We start from the raw sequence: 21,274 nt of genomic DNA on the forward strand, positions 1-21,274 counted from the left end.
GCTGCAGACAGCCCTCCCCTGAGCTCGCCGTGGTCCTTTCACCTAGCTCTGGCCACCTCCCCCTGCGGGGGCAGGGGTCATCCCCACCTTGCCTACACTGGTGGGACTGCACTGCATTTCATAATAGGCTGAGCCTCCCCCACTGGAGACAGCAGTGGGGGCCCAGCTCCACACATGGGGTGGGGACACAGGGTCCCCAGGGTCGCTGCCTGCCCTGTTCCCTGGACACGGGCTCCTGATGGAGTCTGGAGCCCCGGGTGGCCCCAGCTCGTTGCCTGAGGCAGCCTCAGTGTACCTGTGGGCGGCTACCCACGGGGGGTCTCTCCTGTCCCTCGTCCCTCAGGGATGCCTTTCTCCTGGCTCAGCTGGACACTCTCTGTGGTGTCCTTTCCAGCGAGGGTCTGCCTCAGGCACAGTGCTGGCCTTTCCCAGTTTGGTTTCTCCTTTGGACGCACGTCTCTAATGAGCCAGCCCCAAGAGGCCTCACGCACGTTTCCTGCAGTTCCGTTTTGCCAAGTGCATCTCAAGTGCACAGACAGGCAAGGCTGGATGTACATGGGGCTGGGCGGGGCACAGGGCTGGGTCCTGCCCGCCTCTGCTGCTGGCTCACCTGCGGCCCCGGGCCCTCCTCTCTGGCCCCTTTCTGGCCAGGCCCGCTGCTGGCGAGTAGGGACTGGTTCTTGGAAGCCCCCACCCCCCAGCCGGCTTTGGTTCACTGGGCCTTTCCTTGCCATTAAGACAGTGCCCCCTCCCAGCAGGAGACCTGGACATTTCCTGGAGGGTAGAGAGGGCTGTGTCCCTGGGACCAGGAAGGAAGGGGGTGCATCTGAGGGTCTGCCTGAGCCTGCTGGGCAATGCAGGTGGCCAGGCTGGGTACCCAGTGTCTGGCTTGGGCACACAGGGCTCACCTCGGCTTGCTTTTGTTGGCTCTGGGCCTCCTGCCGCACCTGTCCCAGCTCCTGCATGGCTCTGAAGAGTTCTTCCCTGAGCAGCCTCCTCTCTTCTTCTTTCAGTGACAGGGCCTGGCAGGATTTGCGGGGGGGAGCATGCTTGTGAGGGTCAGGGGGCCTCCACAAGGGGAGGCTGCAGCAGAATGCTGGGTGCTAAAGCCTCTGCCAGGATGTGTTGTGTTCTTGATTCCACATCCATGCTCAGGGAGGGGCATCGCTCCGGAGGCAGCCCTTGTCCCGAGTCGGGTCAGTGGGGTCTTTTTACTCTGTCTGCATTGGTCCAGCTTCCATGCCCGTGCTCAGTTCTCTACACACTAGCTGGATGATCAGGTGGGTGGATGGTCAGACACAGAGATGGATGGTGGATATGGATGGACAGCTGAGTGTGTGGATAGAGGGAAGGATGTTTAAGTGAATGGATGGACAGATGGTCAAGTGAGTGGTTGCATAGATGGATGGTCATATGAATGCATGAATGGTTGAGTGCGTGGATCATTGATGGATGCTTAAGGAAATTGATGGATAGATGTATGGTTAGGTGTGTGAATGGAAAATCGGGTATGTGGATAGATGGCCATGTATGTGGGAGGAGAGCTAAGTGTATACATAGAAGGATGGATATTCAAATAAATGGATTGATGATGACAAATGGAAGGACAGTCAAGTGTGGATTGGTGGAAGATGGTTGTCTGGATGGTTGGATGGATGGATGGATTGGTGGATGAGTTGGTGGTTGGATGGATGGATGGTGATGGATGGATTGGTGGATGGATTGGTGGATGGATGGATGGATGGATTGGTGGATGGATGGATTGGTGGATGGATGGATGGATGGATTGGTGGATGGATTGGTGGATGGATGGATGGATTGGTGGATGGATGGATGGATGGATGGATGGATGGATGGATGGATTGGTGGATGGATTGGTGGATGGATGGATGGATGGATGGATGGATGAATGGATGGATTGGTGGATGGATGGATGGATGGATGGATGGATGGATTGGTGGATGGATTGGTGGATGGATGGATGGATGGATGGATGGATGGATGGATGAATGGATGGATTGGTGGATGGATGGATGGATGGATGGATGGATGGATGGATGAATGGATGGATTGGTGGATGGATGGATGGATGGATGGATGGATGGATGGATTGGTGGATGGATTGGTGGATGGATGGATGGATGGATGGATGGATGGATGGATTGGTGGATGGATTGGTGGATGGATGGATGGATGGATGGATGGATTGGTGGATGGATGGATGGATGGATGGATGGATGGATGGATGGGTGAATGGATGGATGGATTGGTGGATGGATGGATGGATGGATGAATGGATGGATTGGTGGATGGATGGATGGATGGATGGATGGATGGATGGGTGGGTGAATGGATGGATGGATTGGTGGATGGATGGATTGGTGGATGGATTAGTGGATGGATGGATTGGTGAATGGATGGATTGGTGGATGAATGGATGGATAAATGGATTGGTGGGTGGATGGATGGATGAATGGATAAGTAGGTGGGTGGATGTCTGCTGACTGGGACTGCTGTGAAGACTGAAGCTTCAATAGCAGTGATCTGGAAAGGTCAGCCCTCTTTGTGGGTCAGAGAAAGCATGGTGAGGTGGAATGTGAGGGTTCCCCACTGCCTGAAAGTCCCCCATCACCTCTTGCATCTCATTTTCCAATTGGAGGAGACTCTCATCCCGCTCATGCTTTAGGCTCTGAATTTCCTCCTTCAGAGCCTCCCTCTTGGCCGCATTCTTTGCTACCAGCTTCTTCTCCTGTTCCAACCGGTGAGCTGCCACTTCCTTCTCCTCTGTCAGAGACAGACTCAGGGACTCCTGGGCCAATGCAAAGGAACAGGCTATGAAGACTGCATAAGTCGGGACATGTGAGGCCAGCAGGTACCTGTAGTCCTGAGTGAGACCCGGTTCATGGGACGTCAGGACAGGACAGGACCCCAGGAACGGCCACTCCAGTCAGCTAAACACCCTTTGTCTCACACAATGACATTAAAGCAAGAGCTGGGTCTCGCCACCTGCCGTCCCTATGTAGTGGCCCATCTACCTCTCCCAGCCCCCACATTCAGAAGATGTGTAACATGTTAAACAAGACCTCGCAGGGGCCTGTGGCCAGTGGGACAGCTTAGCGGGAGGAGGGAGCTCCCTCCGGCTACCGGGCCTCGGACTGCAGCCAGGCCAGCCAACCCGAGGTCTGGCCTCTTCTGTGGGGGAGAAGACGCCCCCCGCACAATGCTCCAGGCCCTGGACCGCCCACGTGAACTATTCGACTCCTCTGGGTGCGGCCCCGGTATGGCTGGGGCACCTCTCGCCTGGCTGGTCTCCTAAGCTTCCCTCCCCCATGTGTCTGCTGGCTTCCGGGACATGGCAGTCTCCTGGGGAGTGACCACACAGCAGCGGCCCAACGGAAGCAGACCTTCTCCCTCTGGAGCCGGGCCAGGTCCTCGTGGTGGGCCAGCGCCTGGCTCTCCAGGGCCAGCTGCAAGTCCCGCTCCTGCTGTGCCACCTGCCGCTGAAGCCTCCCCACGTCCCACTGCAGCTTTGTCTCCTGGACCTCCCAGGCGCTTCTCAGCTGCTGCATTTCCACTGTGAAGTGACAGAGGCATCAGGGACCGGCCACAGGGCCCCCACAGCATGGAACCCCTGTGGCCCTCACAGACTCCCTGTGGAGTGATGGCCCCATGGGGTGACAGCCACCTGCTTTGAGGAGGCTGCCAGAGCCAGTGGGACAATGAATGCACTCCGTGCCCCAGTGCAGTGTATGTCCTAATTGTCACCTTGTATTGGCCGGGCCCACACAAGGCAGGGGCGCCGGGCAGGGAGCACGGGGCCTGGGAAGGGAGCACGGGAGCTGGGTAGGGAGCCACCATGCCGACCCCGTGGCCGCAGCCCAGTTCTGCGCCTGGGCCCGGCACTGAGAGCAGGCTGTGCAGGTGGCCGGCCCTCCTAGACAACAGTGGCATGACCCGATCAGCCACGTGAGCTCCAGGCCTGTGTTCGTGTCCCTTCAGGGGACTGGGGAGTGTGAGCAGCACATCTGGGGACTGAGCCCCACTGAGGGGAGAGCGGAGCAGAGAGAGCCTGCCCGAGGAGCACCTTGCAGGGCCTGCCGAGCGAGCCGCATGCTCCGGGCCTGTCCCTCCAGCTGCTCCCGCTGTGCCTGGAGCTGCATCACCAGCTGCTGGGTCTCAAAGAGGCTTCTCTCCAGAGAGTCCCTCTCAGCCCTGCAGAGTCATCAGACAGTGGAGCAGGTCACCCAGGCGGTCCTGCTGATGAGGGACGGTGCAGAGTCCTTTAGCTAGATAACGGAACAGTGCCCACCGAGGCTGGGCTCATCAATCAGAAGATAAACAGAATGAACATCTCATTCCTTTTTTTTTAACTCTTTTTTTTTTTTAGGTAGGGTCCACGCTGAATGTGGGCTTAACCTCACGACCCTTGGATCAAGAGTCGTGGGATCTACCAAGAGCCAGCCAGGCATGGCCCATCATTCATTTGAAATCTCTAAAACCAAATTAGGCCCTGCGCAAAATAATCTTTCAGGTGGATTAAAAAGCTAAATGAAAAACAAAACAAAACAAAGCATAACAACAAATAAACAACTCAGAACCATAAAAACCATAGAAAAAATAGAGAAAGGTATTTTATAAAGTTTGTAAGCAAAACACAAAACCGAGAAGACAGAAATAAAGAGGCCAGCATATCTGAATACACTTAAAGGGGTTGGGGGCTTATGCAGAAAGATTTCACAAACCAACTTAAAAACAAGGGACAAAGAGTTAATATCCATCATATGCAAAGAGCTCCTACGAATCAATGACAGAAGGTCAGCTGATCCTACAGAAAAATGAGAAAAATGACTGTTATTCACAAAGAAAACGCAAAGGGGGAATGAACATATAAAGTTTGCTCACCCTACTGGTACTCAAGGAGATTCAAATGACAACCATGTGGTGTCATTGACCAAGCACCAGATTGACACAACTTTAAACAATGTTTATATTCAATGTTGGCAAGGGTGCGAGGACCATTTTCTTTGTGGAGGGGAGGCTAGGAAACTTCAAGATTTAAAGCGTGCCTATCTTGGAGCCAGCGATTCCACTCCCAAGTGTCGGTTCTTTAGAAATACACATGAACCAACTACACACGTACAAGGATGCTCACTGCAGCCTTACATCGCGCACTAACTGGACGTGGCTTCCATGCTAAGTGGCAGAATGTTCTAGAAATGCTAAGTGGTAGAATGTTCTAGAAATGACGGTGCATCTAGTGAGTTGTTATCGAGGACGAGGAAACGCTCTTCTCTGATCTCTGAGAAGCAATGTGTCAGAGCGGAAGGGCACGCCCAGCGTCCACCGCGTACGAAAGCTGCCGCGGTGTCTCTGTGCACGCAGACACAAATGTGCAGAAAATACCTGCAACTCAGAGCAGCGTTCATTCCCGGGGAGGGGGGTGAAGTGGCTTGAAGGAGTTGTCAGAAGACAACCAATCAGCCCACCGGTCGTCGACCAGCCAGCGAGCACGCTGTAACCGATACTGTGCTTGGCCCCACACGAGGTGTTTTACGGTGAAAACATCTGCCAACCAAACAGCACACGTGCACACACCACAGACACACAAAAATACTCACGTGAGCACACAAACGGCAGACACACATCCGCACACAAATCGATGGGTCGGGGAGGGCCGTGGGCCCCGGGGGACCCTGCTCACTGCTGCCACCTTGGTGGGGGGGTTGGGCGTGTCGACACCGTCCAGGGCTCGCTCTTGCCTGCAGAGCCCAGAAACTTCACTCCTCCGATGTCCCCAGTGCCCCCTTCCAGTCCCCCATCCTAGTAAGCACCTCACGTTCCCTGCTCCCCGCTTCTGTGTGAACAGAAGGCAGCGGGGGCTGCCTCGGATGCCCTCCCCAACACCTCGAACCCACCTCCTCCCAGACAGCAGCCTGGTCCCCTCTGGGAGAAGCGGTCTCTGCCGCTCAGACACCAGAATCTTCTTTCACCCCAAAGCCTGGGAATCCAAGGGTGTGTCCGGTCTCTCCTTCCTTGGGAGCCCAAGAGCACCTCAGCCTCCTGGAGCAGAGGCCCGGCGTGACCAGCGAGGGCGCAGGCAGGATGCAGGCAGACACCCTCCATCCACCTCTCCGGGTGCCGAGCGAGCCAGCAACCCCTCAACTGGGCATGCGCCCCTAGCGCTGCAGCCTGGTCAGGGCCTGGGTGTGGGGGCTGGAGGAGCTTGAAACCCGGGGTCCTCTGTCATCAGCCCGCCACGGAGAGGCAAAGAGCTGCCGCAGGACTTCTCGCACCTGGTGGTTATCCTCATTACCCGGGAGCTCATTAAAACCGCAGTGGCCAGACCCTCCGGCCCATGGAGCCAGCCAAACACCTACCGTGGGAGCTAGGCGGCACCCTGTGCCAGCATATGTGATTTCAGGACAAGCCCCCAGCAGCCTTGTCACCGGAAGCTCAGACCGGTCACCGTAAAGTGCTGTTTAATGAGCAGGTGACTGTCTGGGGCCACAGGGCTGCCCAGTGATCGGGGCAGAGCCTACGGGGAGGACCCTGGGCTGCCACGGCCTCTGCCCAGCCTCTGTCCGTGATCTGGGCAGCAAATACTGACAGGTGACAGGGGCCCTCCAACCCCTGCTTGTCTGAGCACCCGTGGGGCCTGGAAGGGGGCGACAGGCGGGGACCCTCTGCTCCTGCTGACCCGGAGCAGGCCTTTGTTAGGTTTTCTGTTCCTGTTTCTGTGCGAACTTTCATTTGCAAAAGAGGTTTGTCTGTGAGGATGTTCAAGGACCTGGGACTCAAGGGTTCTGGTGACCCCCAGGTTCTGGAGTTCCAGGAGGAAACCTTTTCTACAAAAATACTTAGATGTTCTCAAGAGAGCCCACAAGTTTGGTGACAGAAAGCAACCAGCTTTTGGATTGCTGCAGAGGCCATGGGACCAGCTCAGCTTACCAGGTGACAGCCTGAAGGGCACCCCCGTTCTTACCCACAAGTGCCTATTTCACGTCTTCTGGAAGTGGCCCCTGCTGATTTTTGAAGCTCGCTCTGGCCCTGCCCTCAGCCTCATGGTTCCCTGGGGTTGACACTGTGCCTGGCTTCAGGGATGGGCGTGTGACCCCAGCCTGCCAGTCTGAGCCTTACGACTCCCAGGACTGGTTCAGGGATATCAAATGGCTCAATATGGCCAACGGCAGCAGCTTTTGGGTTTTTGGGGGGAGGAGGACACTGTGTCTGCTGGAGGAGGGAGCCTGGGGTGGCCACTGACCATTTGCCACCTCGCACCCCGACTCTGCCTGAGAACAAAGTCTCCTGAGTTAAGTAGCACTGAGCAGGGAGAGGCAGGATTCTGACAGCACTGTGGGAGCACCTGGATCCAGCCTTGCCTGAAGCCATGTGTATCCTGAACTTAGACTCCTTGAGCAGGACATGCCATGCCTTCCTTCTGCTGGTCTGGACTGGGTTTCTGGCACTTGCTATCTGGCCAGTGTGGCCACCTCTCTCAGGAGGGCCATCCTGGGACTCTCACTGGATTCAATTCTTCTAGTCGCTCGTCTCAGCCAGGCTCTGTGACTGCCCTTCATTCACAGCCTCTCTCCCATGTAGACATAACATTGCCCTGCCCTACAGTCGCCGAGTGAGTGCCTGTCCCCTGCCGCACCGCGGGCTCTTCGAGGGCGAGGCCGTGTGGACAGAACCTGCTGGTAGGGCCCCAGGTACCTGAGCTCGGCCGCCTCCTCAGCCGTGAGCCGGACCTGCCTCTCCAGGGCCTCCTGGTTGGCCAGCAGCTGGGCCCGCTCCTCAGACAGAGCCTCCTTCTCCTGCAGGGTCCTCTGCAGCGTGTCCCGCTGGGCCTCCCGGTCCTGCAGGCTCTGGGCGAGCTGCTCCTCCAGGGCCTGCTTCTTGCACGTGACCTAGAGGAGGGGGAAGGGACAGTCCAGCAGGGAGAGGGAGGGTGAGGGGGACCCTCTCAGGGAAAAGAAGCGATTTCGTGCAGAATGGCAAGGAGGGAAGGGTGGGGAGGAGGGTGGGCATAAGACGAATTGGACCTCAGAAGTACGTGTGTGTTCACAGCAGAGGGGCCCTGGTGCCTGTAGCCACGATGGAGGCGTCCCTGAACTGAGCACTCCCAGGGAGGAGCCAGCTGCCAATCTAAATGGCAACCCGGGTCAGCCCACAAGGGTCCAGGGGGCGGGAAACATCACACAGTGATGGCCATAGAAAGTGGCAGGGGACCTGGTTGCTGCAGACCGACACTTCCATCAAGAGCATCACAGGAACCTGGACGGAACATAACACAGGAATCTGCACAGAGCTTCTGAGAGCTGCCGAGGCAGCTGGGACCTCAGAGGAAGGGACACAGAGGAACGAGGTATCTCTCCTCTGCTCAGAATTTGATTTAAAAGCTTTGGCTGAGAAGTTGAGAAGCCGAGGAGAGCTTCTGACAGCACTCTGGCCTTAGGGGAACAAAAAACTCAAGCTCAGAGCCATCCTAGCAGAGGGGCCCGAACAAACCTGCAGCTCTGAGTTGTATTCGCTGCAGGACTTCACCCTGGTAGTGGTGGTGAATCGGAAGTAGACCATCTCTCATAAAATCTGAAGCTCGGTTTGAAGCCCTTCAACCAGGGACTATGGTGGTCATCTACCTTCACTTCTTGCCAGGACCAGAGCAAGAAGAACAGTGTCATCACGATCCTGAAGTTATTTCTACAGGTTTTTTTACCTAAGATATTTAGCATTTAATCAACATTACCAGGCATATCAGGAGATAAGATGATATGGCAGGAAAAAAAAGTAATAATATAAACACGGATGCCTCCCTGACCCCTTGGGTACGCAGATATTGGAGTTGTCAGACACAGAGTTTAAAATAGCTGTGACTAAGTGTTCAAGATGATGGATGGCAAGATGCAGAACTTTACAACAGAACTAGAAACTAAATATAAACAATATAATTTAAAAATACAATAAGCAAAATTAATAAATGTATGAGTTCAATGCCAGCTTAGATGGAAAAGAGAACTAATAATCTGGAAGATAGACAAAAGAATGTGTTCAGACTGAATCATGAAGAGAAAAAAGGAGGAAGAACACAGAAGAGAGTGTAATAGACTTACGGGACAAAGTAAAAAGGTCCAACATATATACAATTAGAGTCACAGAAAGAAAGGAGAGAGAATATTTGAACAGACACTGCACAAGAATTTCCCAAATCTAATAAACTACATCAAGCCACAGATTTAAAATGAGCCACAATCCTCCAATAGGATAAGTACAAAGAAAACAGCACATAGAGTATACTAAAGTTTCTGAATACCAAAGATGAAGAAATATATCTTTTACAATCAGGGGAAAACACACATTGCCTTAACATGAGCAACAATAAGACTGACATTTGACTTCTAAACAGCAACAATGAAACTCAGAAGATGGTGGATGAATTCATCAAAATGCTGAAGGAAATAATGGCCATCCTAGTATTCCATGGCCGGTAAAAATATTCTTCAAACATAAAGACCAGAACTTCCTGCTTCTGTAATGATGAGGGAGGTTGTTAAAGACCCACCCTCCCACCTGGAACAGATAGAAAATCTATACGATGTATGTCTAATATAACTGAGGGCATAAGAGATGCCAAGTAGCCAAGAGCCAAGGAGACATGTATCCAGCTGAGCCCAGCGCTTCATCACATATCTTCCTTGAGGTATTCTCCAGATCCCAAGTCGTGCAAGGCCCAGAACCTTAGCAGCCATGCATAAAGCCTTGGCTAAAAGTCTGGGAACTTGGCTTATGGTTTCAATGGGCTTATAAGATCAGGGAGACCTAACGTGTCATTCAAAGCTACCAAAGCAGCTGGGGTTTGAGAGGAGAAAACAGAAAACATCAGAAAGGAGGGGAGACTCAGATTCTATATTGGTTTTTTTATTGCTTTTTTTTTTTTTTTTTAAATAACTCCCAAGAAGTACAGGGTCAAGGGACCATGAATGTGAATGAGAAATGGCAGGTGAGAGTCTGAGAAGTCAGGTAGAACTTTGGGCAGTCTTACAGAACTGAGAAACAAAATCTGGAGTTAGGGCTCACCAAAATATGGAGGCCCTGGTCAACACCCCACACTTCCAGCTAGGAGACAGGAGAGCTATGTTATATTCCGGGGTGCACAGGAAATAGATTGCTCCTCACAAAAGACTGAACCCCAGTTACAAACCAGCTTGATCCAGGACTGGATAAAACTGATCTGCCCCTGCTTTGATTTCCCAAGATCAAAACAAATTCCCTCTGGAAAAAGTTGGTATCATTCAGAGCCTCAAGTTATCCCTACAAAAACATAAAGTCTTATTCAATATATTCTATTACGGATATCAGCAGGCAAGACAAATGACCGAAAGCCAAGAGATGAAAGATAATAGAAAGAGAGCCATTAGGGGATCTAGATGATGGAGTTATCAGAAAAAGACTTGAAAAAGATTACACTTAATATACCTATGCAGATAAAGAATTTTGCCAGATAACTGGAGTGCGTGTGTGTGTGTGTGTGTGTGTGTGTGTGTGTGTATGTGTGTGTGTGTGTGTGTGTGTGTGACTGTTTAAAGCAAAAATTTTAATAATATATGGTAGGGTTTATAATAGCACATGTAGAAACAAAATACATAGCGTGAAGAGCACAAAGGATGAGAGGGGTGAATGTAATACATTGCTGGAAGGGTCTTAAATTGTTTTTGAAGTAGTAAAATATTATTTAAATATGAACAATGCATATCATAATTTTAGAGTGATTACTAAAATAATAAGGAAAAGAACTATAGCTTAGAAACATCAACAGACAACACAAAATGCAATTCTACATAAATACGTAACTAACTCAAAAAAGGCCAGAAGGGAGGAAAATAAAATGTTTTTTTTTTTTAATGAGACAAATAGAAAACAAATACCAAGAAAACAAATACAAAGATGTTTCAACCCAACATATCAATGGTTACACTAAATGTAAATGGTACAATCACTCTACTAATTGGTAGAGACTGTCAGAGTAACAATAAAAGCAAGACCCAATAATATGCTTTTTATAAGAAACACACTTTAAATACACAGAAACAGACAAATTGAAAGTAAACGTATGGAAACAAAAACAATGAAAACACTTAGCACGACAAAACTGGTATGGCTAAATCAATATCACAAAAAGTAGGTATCTAGAAAAAGAGATGAGGGAATGTTTTATAACAATGAAAAGTTAAGGCATCATGAAGACATGAACTACTTAATGTGTATCCACCTAATAATAGGAATTCAAAACATGAGGCAAAAATGGACAGGACTAAAGGCTGAAAGAGACAATCCTACAATCATAGATGGAGATTTTAATGCCCTTCCAGCACTAATGATTAGAACAAGGGGACAAAACAACCAGCCAAGTAAAACATATAAGACAAACAAACCCCAAAACAGTGAGGACATGGAAGTTTTAAAGAATACTTGACCTAATTGATATTCACGGACTCTCCATCCACCAGTGGCATGGTGCACACCCTTCTCACATGAGCATGGGATGCTCAACAAGATACGATGGGCCATAAAACGTGCCTCAGTACCTTTAGATCTATTCAGATAACATGGAGTATGTTTTCTGACCACAATGGAATTATGTTAGAAATGGGTAACAAGTAGGTATTTCCAAACACAGGAAAATCCCCGTGTTTGGGAGTTAGGCAATGTACATCAATAAGCCACAGGCCAAAAGAGAAGTCACACGGGGAATGAGAAGATAGCTTGAACCGCACGGTAGTGAAGGTACAGAGAGCAGAGGAATGCTACATTTGTTTTAGAACTTGAATTCCTTATCAAAACTTTTCTCACAAGGGAAATGTCAGACTGAAATGACTTCACTAGCAAATTCTACTAACATTTAGGGAAGAAACAACACCAATGTCAAAACACGTTCAAGAGGTAAATAAATTTCCCAACTTCTTTTATGAGTCCCTGGTTCCAAAACTGAGAAAAACACTATGAGAAAAGAAAATCACAGACGAATAGCCCTCGTGAATATCAATGCAAAAATCCTTCACAAAATGTTATTAAACTGAATCCAAAAATATATAAAAAGGCTATTAACTTATGGCCAAGTAGGCTTTATCTCAGGTATGCAAGGTTGTTGTGACATTAAAAACATGAGCCCCTATAATCCACCACATTAACAGAATGAGGAGAACAATATATTGTCACTTTATAAAATAAAAGCAGTTAAAGGAATTTAAGATTCAGGGCATCTTGGTGGCTCAGTCAGTTGGGCGTCCAACTTCAGCTCGGGTCATGATCTCATGGTTTGTGGGCTTGAGCCCCACGTCGGGCTCTGTGCTGACAGCTCAGAGTCTGGAGTCTGCTTTGGATTCACTCTCTCTCTCTCTCAAAAATGAATAAGTATTTTTTAAAAGATGTTAAAAAAATTCAAAACTCATCTAAGATTAAAAAAACAATCCTGTCATCACACTAGAAATGAAAGGGAACATCCTTAGTGTATTAAGGGGGATCCGTGAAAAGCCTACAGAGAACATCATCCATGACGGTGAAAGACTGAATTCCTTCACCATGACTGGGATCGGTGAAAACATGGCCACTCTCCACCGTTTCTTTTCAACTTTGTGCTGTGGCTCTTTAGTCAGTGCATCCAGAGAAAAAGAAATAAAAGTCACCGAGATCAGAAAGAAAGTAAAACTATTCTTTTTTTGGCTATCCACAAATGCCATGATTATGAGCATGTAAAAGCCTGGCACTCATGAGTGACTTTGTCAAGGTCGCATGACTTAAAGTTCCTAGATGAGACTGTATCCCATACACTAGTAATGAACACCAGGAAAATAAAATTAAAACAACAAGGCAATTCACAATATCAAGCTCAAGAATTAATGTAATCAAATGTGTGCAAGACCCCTACACTGAGCACAAAAACACAGCTGAGAGAACTAAGTAAAGAAAGAGAGATATTCCACGTTTTCTTGGATGGACACCTCAATGTCGTGAAGGTGTCCAGTCTTCTAAAACTGACCTATGGAGTCAACACAATCCCAATCAAGGACTAGGAGGGTTTTGCGGGGGACAAAAATTCACAAGCTGATTCTGAAATGTATGGATATGTAAAAAAAATTAGAGCAGTGAAAACCATTTGAAAAGGAAGAATAAGTTAACTGGGGGAGTCACACTACTTAATTTCAAGACTTACCGAAAAGCTACAGTAACCAAGACAGTGTGGTTTTTGGGGAAAGAAGGAACAGATTGATTTGTACCGATCGACAAGCTGATCTGTGCACATACACACATATATATGATCGATTTACTTTCAACAAGTCACGTAATTACTCAGGTAATTCAAGGGAGAAAAGGACAGTCTGTAAAAACTGGTGCCTGGAACAATTGGATATTCATCTGGAAAATAACAGACTTCAATGCCTACTTCACACGACATACCTGCGGTCCTCACACTTTTGTATGCATCAGAATCACCTGGAGGGTTTCTGAAAATCCAGATTTCTGCCACCCATCCTGGAGTTTCTGATTCGGTTGGGGTTTTTTAAATTTTTTTTTAATGTTTATTTATTTTTGAGAGAGAGAGACAGAGCTTGAGGAGGGAAGAGGCAGAGAGAAAAGGAAACAGAATCTGAAGCAGGCTCCAGGCTCTGAGCGGTCAGCACAGAGCCCGATGTGGGGCCTGAACTCACAAACTGTGAGATCGTGACCTGAGCTGAAGTTGGACGCTTAACTGACTGATTCAGTAGGTTCTGAGTGGGGAATTTTAAGAATCTGCATTTCTATCTAGTTCCCGGGTGATGCTGATGCCGCTGGTCTAGGGAACACACTTTTAGAGCCACTGCCATACGGAAAAATCAACATGAAGTGATCACAGACCTACATGTAAGAACCAGGTGAAAACACTGGAGGGTCTTTTCTTCTCCTTGTCCTACACAGAAATGTCCCAGCAGCACCTAGAAAATACTAGCCATACATTTTTTAAAACTTGGCAAGTTGGATTTCGCCAAAGTTAAAATTTTCTGTCCATCAAAAACAGCACTAAGAAAATGCATAGGCAAGTCATGAACTTGAGCAAACTCTTCTAAGTACATCCATCTGACAGAGTACTCGTGTTCAGGATATATGAAGACTTCCTATACGTCCGGAGCCAAAACACACACAAACACACACACACACACTAAAAAATGGGCAAAAGACTCGAACAGACACTTGACAAAATAAGGTATACGAATTTCCAATAAGCATATGCAAATGTGCTCAACATCATTTGTTATCCAGGAAATGAGAATTAAAACCACAACGGTACCCAGCTTCACACACACAGAACAGCTAAAAAGCAAAAACTGATGATGCCAAACGTTGACAAGTCTGAGGAGCACCTGGAACCCCCTCGTCCCCCCCACACTGTGCTGCTGGCAGTAGAATAAAGTAATACAATCGCTTTGGAAGTTGTTCAGCAGTTTCTTATTAAGTTCAATGCACACCTAGCACCGGACAATTTCACTCCCAATATGTACATAACTTGTGCACCAATGTTCACAGCAGTCTTGTCCATTACAGCCCCAAACTGGAAACAACCCAAATGTCCAGCAGCAAGTAAATGGGTGAGTGAATGTGGTTTATTTGTACAACGGAATATTACTGTGTCGTCAGCGCCCCCCCCCACCCCCGCTTGATACACCTAACAATGTCAGAACTTGCAAAGACTCCCCTCCAGAGAGAAGGTGGACACAAAACCTACGGTTCTGCCACAGGTGAAGCCAGTGCGGGAGGCTTGCGGGGGGTGGGGTGGGGCACGTCAGAGCAGAGGCTGCCTGGGACGGTGCTGACCCCAGGGCCAGGGGAGACCGTCCACGTCTCCTGGGTGCTTGCTACACGATGCACACAACCGTCACAACTCGCTGAACCGTGCACTGGCTCCCCGAGTGTAAATCACACTTCAGTGAAAGAAGGGGGAGCCGGCGACCCACCGGAAGAGATGGGACAGAGCCTGAGACACTGAGGGAGGCTGAGCCAAGTCCCAGAGGAGGCAGGGGACATGCGGTCTGAATGCCGGGGGGGGGGGGGGGGCACAAGGCTGCCAGCACAGGGCTCCACGCGGGGCAACACCTGGGACTAGAAGAAAGCAACCCCGCTCAGTGGCGCTCCCCGGAACCCGTGCTGGGCCAGAGCCTGGCGTCCACAGAAGGTCCGAGAATGCCGCGTCAGTGAACGAGCCCACGGCAAGTGGGGACGTGGTCGGGAGGAGAGAAACGACAGTGAAGCCCTTGACCCCCAATTGTGTGGAAACCAGGGGCCAGGGGCAGGCCCTATGTAAGCATCCTCTGCAGCTTCCCCCCCCCCCCCCCCCCCCCCCCCCCCCCCCCCCCCGTCTCTACCCTCTACCACCCCCCCCCCACTTCCGCCACCGCTGCCACCACCTCCGGGGAGCCCTCTTCGACGCCGGCTTCGAGTCTAGCCAAGTCTGTTAGCTTTGCAGCCGGAAGTCCCTGGTGCCCCGAGCCCGCCGGACTTCTGAAGGGGCCCCGTGACCCTCCACACCCCAGGGGGGCAGGGGCAGCCCCGCGGACGCCTCACCTGGCCCACCTGCTCCTGCAGCCGGGCCCTCTGGCGCTCGAAGGCCGCCTCCCGCCCCCGCAGCCGCTCCTCCAGGCGCCCGCAGGCCTGCCGCACCGGCCCCAGCCGCTGCTGCGCCCGCGCCAGCCGCTCCAGGGCACCCGCCCGCTCCTGCTCCAGAGCCTTCTGCCGCTCCCGCAGCTGCTCCCGCTCCTGCTCCAGCTGCCGCGGGTGGGGACAGGCAGGGGTCCGCGTCCAGGCCCGTGCGCCACGCGCACCCTCAGTCCCGCGGGCCTGCCAGGCACCGCTGTGCCCCTGGGCCTCTCCCCCACACCCGCTCTCCGCGCAGGAACGGAGGAGTGGAGACGCGGGGTCGCCAGGGGGACCTGGGCTCAGCCACACGGCCAGCCCGGGCCCCTCGCCTCACCTGCAGGACCTGGTGGCCCAGGGCGCCTTTGTCCCGAGCCAGCCCCTCCGTCAGGGCAGCCATCTTGGCCAGGGAGTCCCTTTGCTCCACACCCTCCGACTTCAGCCGGGTCACCAGCAGCTCCAGGTCAGTGTTGCTGGACTCGGCCTAGGGCGGGGGGTGGGGGGGGGGCGGCTGTCACCCCGACGACGTCAGAGCTGTCGGTGCTGGGGAGGGAGCGAGCCCCGCGTTGTGGAGGGAGACGTGCGAGCCGAAGCTCTGGGTGGGGCAGGGTGGGGGGGCCTCTGAGACACACGATGGGCCCCTGGGTAGTCAGGCTGCATCCAGGAGAGGTGGCAGGGTGACCAAGGGAGAGGGCACAGAGAGGCGGGTGTGGCTAGGGGTCAGGGAGGGTAGGCCGGTGCCCACTGCCTGGAGGCCCAGGGGCCCCCCCACCCCCACCCCTGGTGGCTTTGGGAACTCTGGGGATGGACTGAGGGCGCAGGAGCGGGAGGAGACAAGTGAGTGGGGGGAGGTGGGCCCCAGTGGATGGTGGCAGAGGGCCAGGCATGGAAGTGTACCCGGGCCAGGGCTCTGTGCAGACCCTCCCTCTCGCTCTCCAGAACGTCCCTCTGCAGCCGGGCCGAGTTCAGCGCCTCCTGGGCGGACACCAGCTCCTTCTTGAGCCCTGAGACCTTCTCCTCCAGCTGCTCCAGGCGCCCTTGACTGAGGTCCGGAAACCAGAGGGCAGAGAGTGTGAGGTCACTTCAGGGCAAGATGGAGGGGGCACAATGGGCGGGGTGATGACCTGCAGCTCCCTCGCAGTCCAGGAGCCCCTGCAGGGCCAGGGGGTTCGTGGGTCCTGCTTCAGGGCTGGGGGTGTGGTGGTGTTCTTGGTCCATACCCTGACACCCAGGGTGAGGAGTGTGTGTGGGTGTGCACGCACGGCTCATGGCGCCCATCTCTGCCGGGCCCAGGGTGGTAGATCTGCCCCCGAGGGGTGGGGAGTGCGCCTGGGGCAGGACGTCGGGGCAGGTGTGTGGGTGTGGGGTGATGGCCCAGCCTGGAGGAGTCTGGAGAACACTTTGCCCCTGCTGCCCCATCAGGCACCCCCTCTCCTGTAGATGAGCCTGGGAAAGGGGTGGCCCTGTTGGTGGTGGGGGACACTGAGGCTGAGGGGCGTGATGCGCCCCCCCTCACCCGCCCCAGCCCACCTGGTCCCCAGCTCCCCGCGGCCCCGCCCACCCGGTCTCCAGCTCCCCGCGGCCCCGCCCACCCGGTCCCCAGCTCCCCGCGGCCCCGCCCACCCGGTCCCCAGCTCCCCGCGGCCCCGCCCACCCGGTCTCCAGCTCCCCGCGGCCCCGCCCACCCGGTCCCCAGCTCCCCGCGGCCCCGCCCACCCGGTCCCCAGCTCCCCGCGGCCCCGCCCACCCGGTCCCCAGCTCCCCGCGGCCCCGCCCACCCGGTCCCCAGCTCCCCGCGGCCCCGCCCACCCGGTCTCCAGCTCCCCGCGGCCCCGCCCACCCGGTCTCCAGCTCCCCGCGGCCCCGCCCACCCGGTCTCCAGCTCCCCGCGGCCCCGCCCACCCGGTCTCCAGCTCCCCGCGGCCCCGCCCGCCTGGTCTCCAGCTCCCCGCGGCCCCGCCCACCCGGTCTCCAGCTCCCCGCGGCCCCGCCCACCTGGTCTCCAGCTCCCTGCGGCCCCGCTCGCCCTGCTGCACCAGCTCTTCCTTCTGTTCCGCCCACAGCAGGAGGCTCCTGTGCAGCTCCGTGTTCTCGGCTTCCAGCCTCTGCTTCTCTGCGTCTGCACAGGCCGCCTTCCCTCGCATCTCCTCCACAGCCGTTTCCAGAGCCCTTTTCTCTCTGGGAGCAGGGGAGGCAGAGGTTGGGGCAGCCCCAGGACATGGGTCCAGGGAAGGGGAGCCGAGGGACCCTCACTGGGCATAGTCAAGCCTTGGCCGGGTGCCAGGAGCACGGACAGGGCAAGGTGGGCACCTGACCCCGGGGGCCGCTCAGGGCAGCAGCCTGGGGAAGTGAGGTGGGGAGCGAGAGAGACCCAAGCGCCTCCAGCCCCAGCCAGCCTGCCATGCTGGGGTGGCCCCTGGTGGGCCTCTCCCCTCCTGGAGGTTGTGCGGGCCCGAAAGCAATCAGGGGTCTCGCTGCCTGGTACGTCCTGTGCTCAGCCCTCAGCCACCACGGTCCAAGCTCAGCTAGTCCTTGCAGAACTCAGCTGGAAGGAAGGGACCCCTCCTCTGCCTGGTATCTCCCCAAATTCCACATCGGCTGGTCCTGTTCACCTCGCCCTGACGGGGGCCCCCGGCCCTTGAGATCTAACACCTGTGCAAAGCTGTGCTCGCTGGCTGACCCATCCCTGAGCCCTCTCCGCTGCCACCCATCATCCGGGAATCTGAATCTTAGCTGCTCCCCCTCGGGCCCTGGCCCCTGAAGCTTCCATTTCCCGAGTGCCCCTTGGATCTGGCCCCTCCTCCTCCCTACACAGGGGGCCCCACCCTGGCCTGCCCACCTGTCCCCGGATGCTGCAGCTTGGCCCCCAGCAGCCAGACCAGCCCTTTCAAGCCATGGGTTTAGAAGGCTGTGCCCCTGCTAAATGCCCCCAGGGCCCCACAGCGCTCTGCTCCTTGGATTGATGGCCCACATCAACCTCACCCTCCTCGCGTGGTTCCGCTCTCCCCACCTCTGCTCCCGTCTGCCCCTGGGAAGGCGTGCACCCTCCAGGGAGCCCTCCACAGCCCCCTGTGGTGCCATGCCCCCGCCAGGCCAGCTCCTCTGGTGGTCTTTCCCTGGGTGCCTCTGGAGGAAGGCTGGGGCTCTGTTTTCCTCAGACCTCCTGTCCCAGCACTGAGGGCAGTCAGGCCGCACAGAGAAGGGGCCTCCCCGGGGAGGTGTCCCGCTCCCCCAGGGGTGAAGAGTGGAAGCAGCCTTACCTGCTCCCTGTCCTGCTCCTTTGGAAGCCCCCCAGCTCCTCCAGCCGGAGCCTGCTGGCCTCCCACAGCCCAGCTCACGCAGAGTGTGGATTTGGGAAGCCCCATCTAGCCCCTCACTCAGGACTATGAGGCCCCGAGGGATTCCTGTCCCACGCCTCCCCACTCCCACCAACCCCAGGGCAGTAAGATGTGCCCGGAAGCATCCAGAAAGCCTCGCAGCCAACCGCACCATAGGCCACCGGATCCACAGGACACGCCAGGGGGGCCCTTAGACCACCCCAACGATGCGGAGAGAAGGGGGTCAGGGATGTAGGGACCATTTCTGAAGGATGGGTGGGACCCCTGGCAGGAGTCCCGCGGGCCAGGGGGGAACGGGAGGTGGCAGAGCGCGTGGAAGTGGAGCCAGGCTGCACTTTGGGGATGCAGCAGCACGGGCAGGGCACACGCTCAGCCTGGGCTTCGGGAAGCTGCGTCCTGGGCAGCGGCAGGGCCCAGACGGCCCCAGACGAGGGGAAGGGGACTCAGAGCAGGCCCAGGGCTGCGGGGACAAGGCCAGGCCAAGGGAGGTGGCCTTGCCAGGAGCAGTTTCTGTCCTGGGGATGGGACCCTCTTTGTGGCCTGTGGGCAGGCCTTATGGGGGAAGGCCCCCCAGGCTGGCACTGCCCGGCCCGCCCTGCTCAGCCCTCCGGTCACCTTTGCAAGAGCTCGCTGGACGCCCTGCAGCGCTGTGCCTCGCGGCTCTGCGCCTCCAGCTCGCGCAGGAGGTCCTCGGGCTCCCGCACCTGCTCCTGCGCCCGCTCCTGTAGGAGCCTACTTGCGGCCTGCAGCTCCCGCTGGGCCTCCGACAGCTGCTCCTGGAGCCTGGCTGCCTCCGCCTGGGAGGACCCCAGCTGCAGGCGCAGCTCCTGCCCCGAGGACGGGGTGCGGCGTGAGTCACTCTGGCCTGCGTAGGCCTTGACCACAGACTCCCCCAGAAAAGATGCACTTAAGATGGGGACCCCCTCCCTGGGACTGTAGGGCTTGGGGGCAGGCCACGCGGAGACCCTTCCTCTCACAGACCCCCGGCTCCCGTCTGGGGCACCCAGGTCCCCCTTCCTGTGGCCCCAGGGCGAGCCACCAGCAGGCCCTGTAATGGCACTTCCGGCCTGGGTTTCAAAGCTGCCCCTGGTGGAGACCAGGCCACTGCTTCGCCTCCGGGGCCCCTGTGGACTGAGGCCGCCCACCTGCTCTAGCAGCCGCCACCTCTCGAGAGCCGCGTGCACAGCCTGCGGTGCGGGGTGCAGGGCGTCCAGGGCGTGGGCCCGCAGTGGGGACACCCCGCGCTGGGGGGACGCAGAGCTCCCGGGCCTCCGCACTTGGCCCTGTGCCTCCTGAGCTTCGGGACCCGCCGCTGCACGCCCGCTCCGGGCACCCTGCGTCTTCCTGGGCCACCTTCAGGGTTCAGAGAGGAAGGGACGGAGGGGAGAGAGCTCAGGGCTGTGGCCACATGGGGACCTTCCAGATCACGACGTCAGGGCTCAGCTGGGACCATCGGGATCCTACGGTTCATGCTCTGCTTTACCGCGGGAAGGACCAAGATGGGCCAGCACCTCTGTGATGCTCTTCAAGACACGCTGTAGGGCTTCAACTTGGTCCTCCAAAGTGTCCGCTGCCCGCTGGCCTCCGCTGCGCCGGGACTCCTGCGGCCGGAGCAGACTCCTCAGCGGGGCTGGCAGGTGGACCCCCGCCCTGCACCTGCCTCTTCTCAGCCCCACGCACCAGTTTCTGGACATCCATTTTGAGGGAAGAGATGGTTCTCTCCTTCTCCGAGTTTTGTTCTGTGAGCTTCTCCACCAGCAGCGTCTGCTCAGAGAGTCTGGAGAAAAGTCGGGCTTTGGGGGAGGGGTTGTCAGAGCAGAGAACAAAGCCCAGAGCATACGTGGGCCCCGAAGATGTCCAGGCGGTGTCCAGATCCCTCCTGTGCTGTGGCCGCCTCTGTCTGAGTGGGCCTTAGTCCCTTGTCTGATCAGACGCTTCTCTTCTGCTCTAGAGCCTTCGGTGGCCCCCTCTGTCTCTGGAGCCAAGTGCAGAATGAGAGTTCAGCATTCAAGACCCTCACCCTGACCCTGACTCTGCCCTCCAGCTTCATGGCCAGTGGCTTCCTGAGGCCTTGCCCTGTCCATAGGGGACAACAGATGCAAGCAGCCACTTCTGGGCCCTTGGCCCAGCGGCTTCCTCTGCCTGGATCACGTCCAGTGCTGTAAGTCTAACAGCAGGTGACGTTACTGTCCCTTCCTGCCCGGGAGCCACCTTCTTCTCAAAGACCTGGGTCTCCCCTCTGTGGCCCCTGGGTGTCCCCTCTGTGGCCCCCGGCT

General features: G+C 55.2%; 1 protein-coding gene and 1 long non-coding RNA gene across 2 annotated transcripts in view; both read right to left on the minus strand.

Moving 5' to 3' along the window:
• CROCC2 (ciliary rootlet coiled-coil, rootletin family member 2) overlaps nucleotides 1-21,274 on the minus strand; it is a 70,891-nt gene that overhangs the window by 26,038 nt on the left and 23,579 nt on the right. Inside the window, 13 exon segments of the mRNA XM_053888545.1 lie at nucleotides 909-1,022; nucleotides 2,633-2,809; nucleotides 3,405-3,574; nucleotides 4,085-4,212; nucleotides 7,714-7,907; nucleotides 15,592-15,792; nucleotides 15,998-16,144; nucleotides 16,558-16,702; nucleotides 17,656-17,838; nucleotides 19,614-19,825; nucleotides 20,144-20,299; nucleotides 20,301-20,351; nucleotides 20,679-20,775. Coding sequence (XP_053744520.1) covers nucleotides 909-1,022; nucleotides 2,633-2,809; nucleotides 3,405-3,574; nucleotides 4,085-4,212; nucleotides 7,714-7,907; nucleotides 15,592-15,792; nucleotides 15,998-16,144; nucleotides 16,558-16,702; nucleotides 17,656-17,838; nucleotides 19,614-19,825; nucleotides 20,144-20,299; nucleotides 20,301-20,351; nucleotides 20,679-20,775 — 1,975 coding nt within the window.
• LOC128777089 (uncharacterized) lies at nucleotides 4,607-5,195 on the minus strand. Its single transcript, XR_008422284.1, has 2 exons — nucleotides 5,141-5,195; nucleotides 4,607-4,825 (listed from the first exon to the last, which is right to left on the minus strand). It is a non-coding gene; the product is annotated as an uncharacterized LOC128777089 (long non-coding RNA).

The sequence above is a fragment of the Panthera pardus genome, unplaced genomic scaffold (assembly GCF_024362965.1).
Source record: "Panthera pardus isolate Hobbes unplaced genomic scaffold, ASM2436296v1 HiC_scaffold_10, whole genome shotgun sequence".
Lineage (NCBI taxonomy): Eukaryota > Metazoa > Chordata > Mammalia > Carnivora > Felidae > Panthera > Panthera pardus.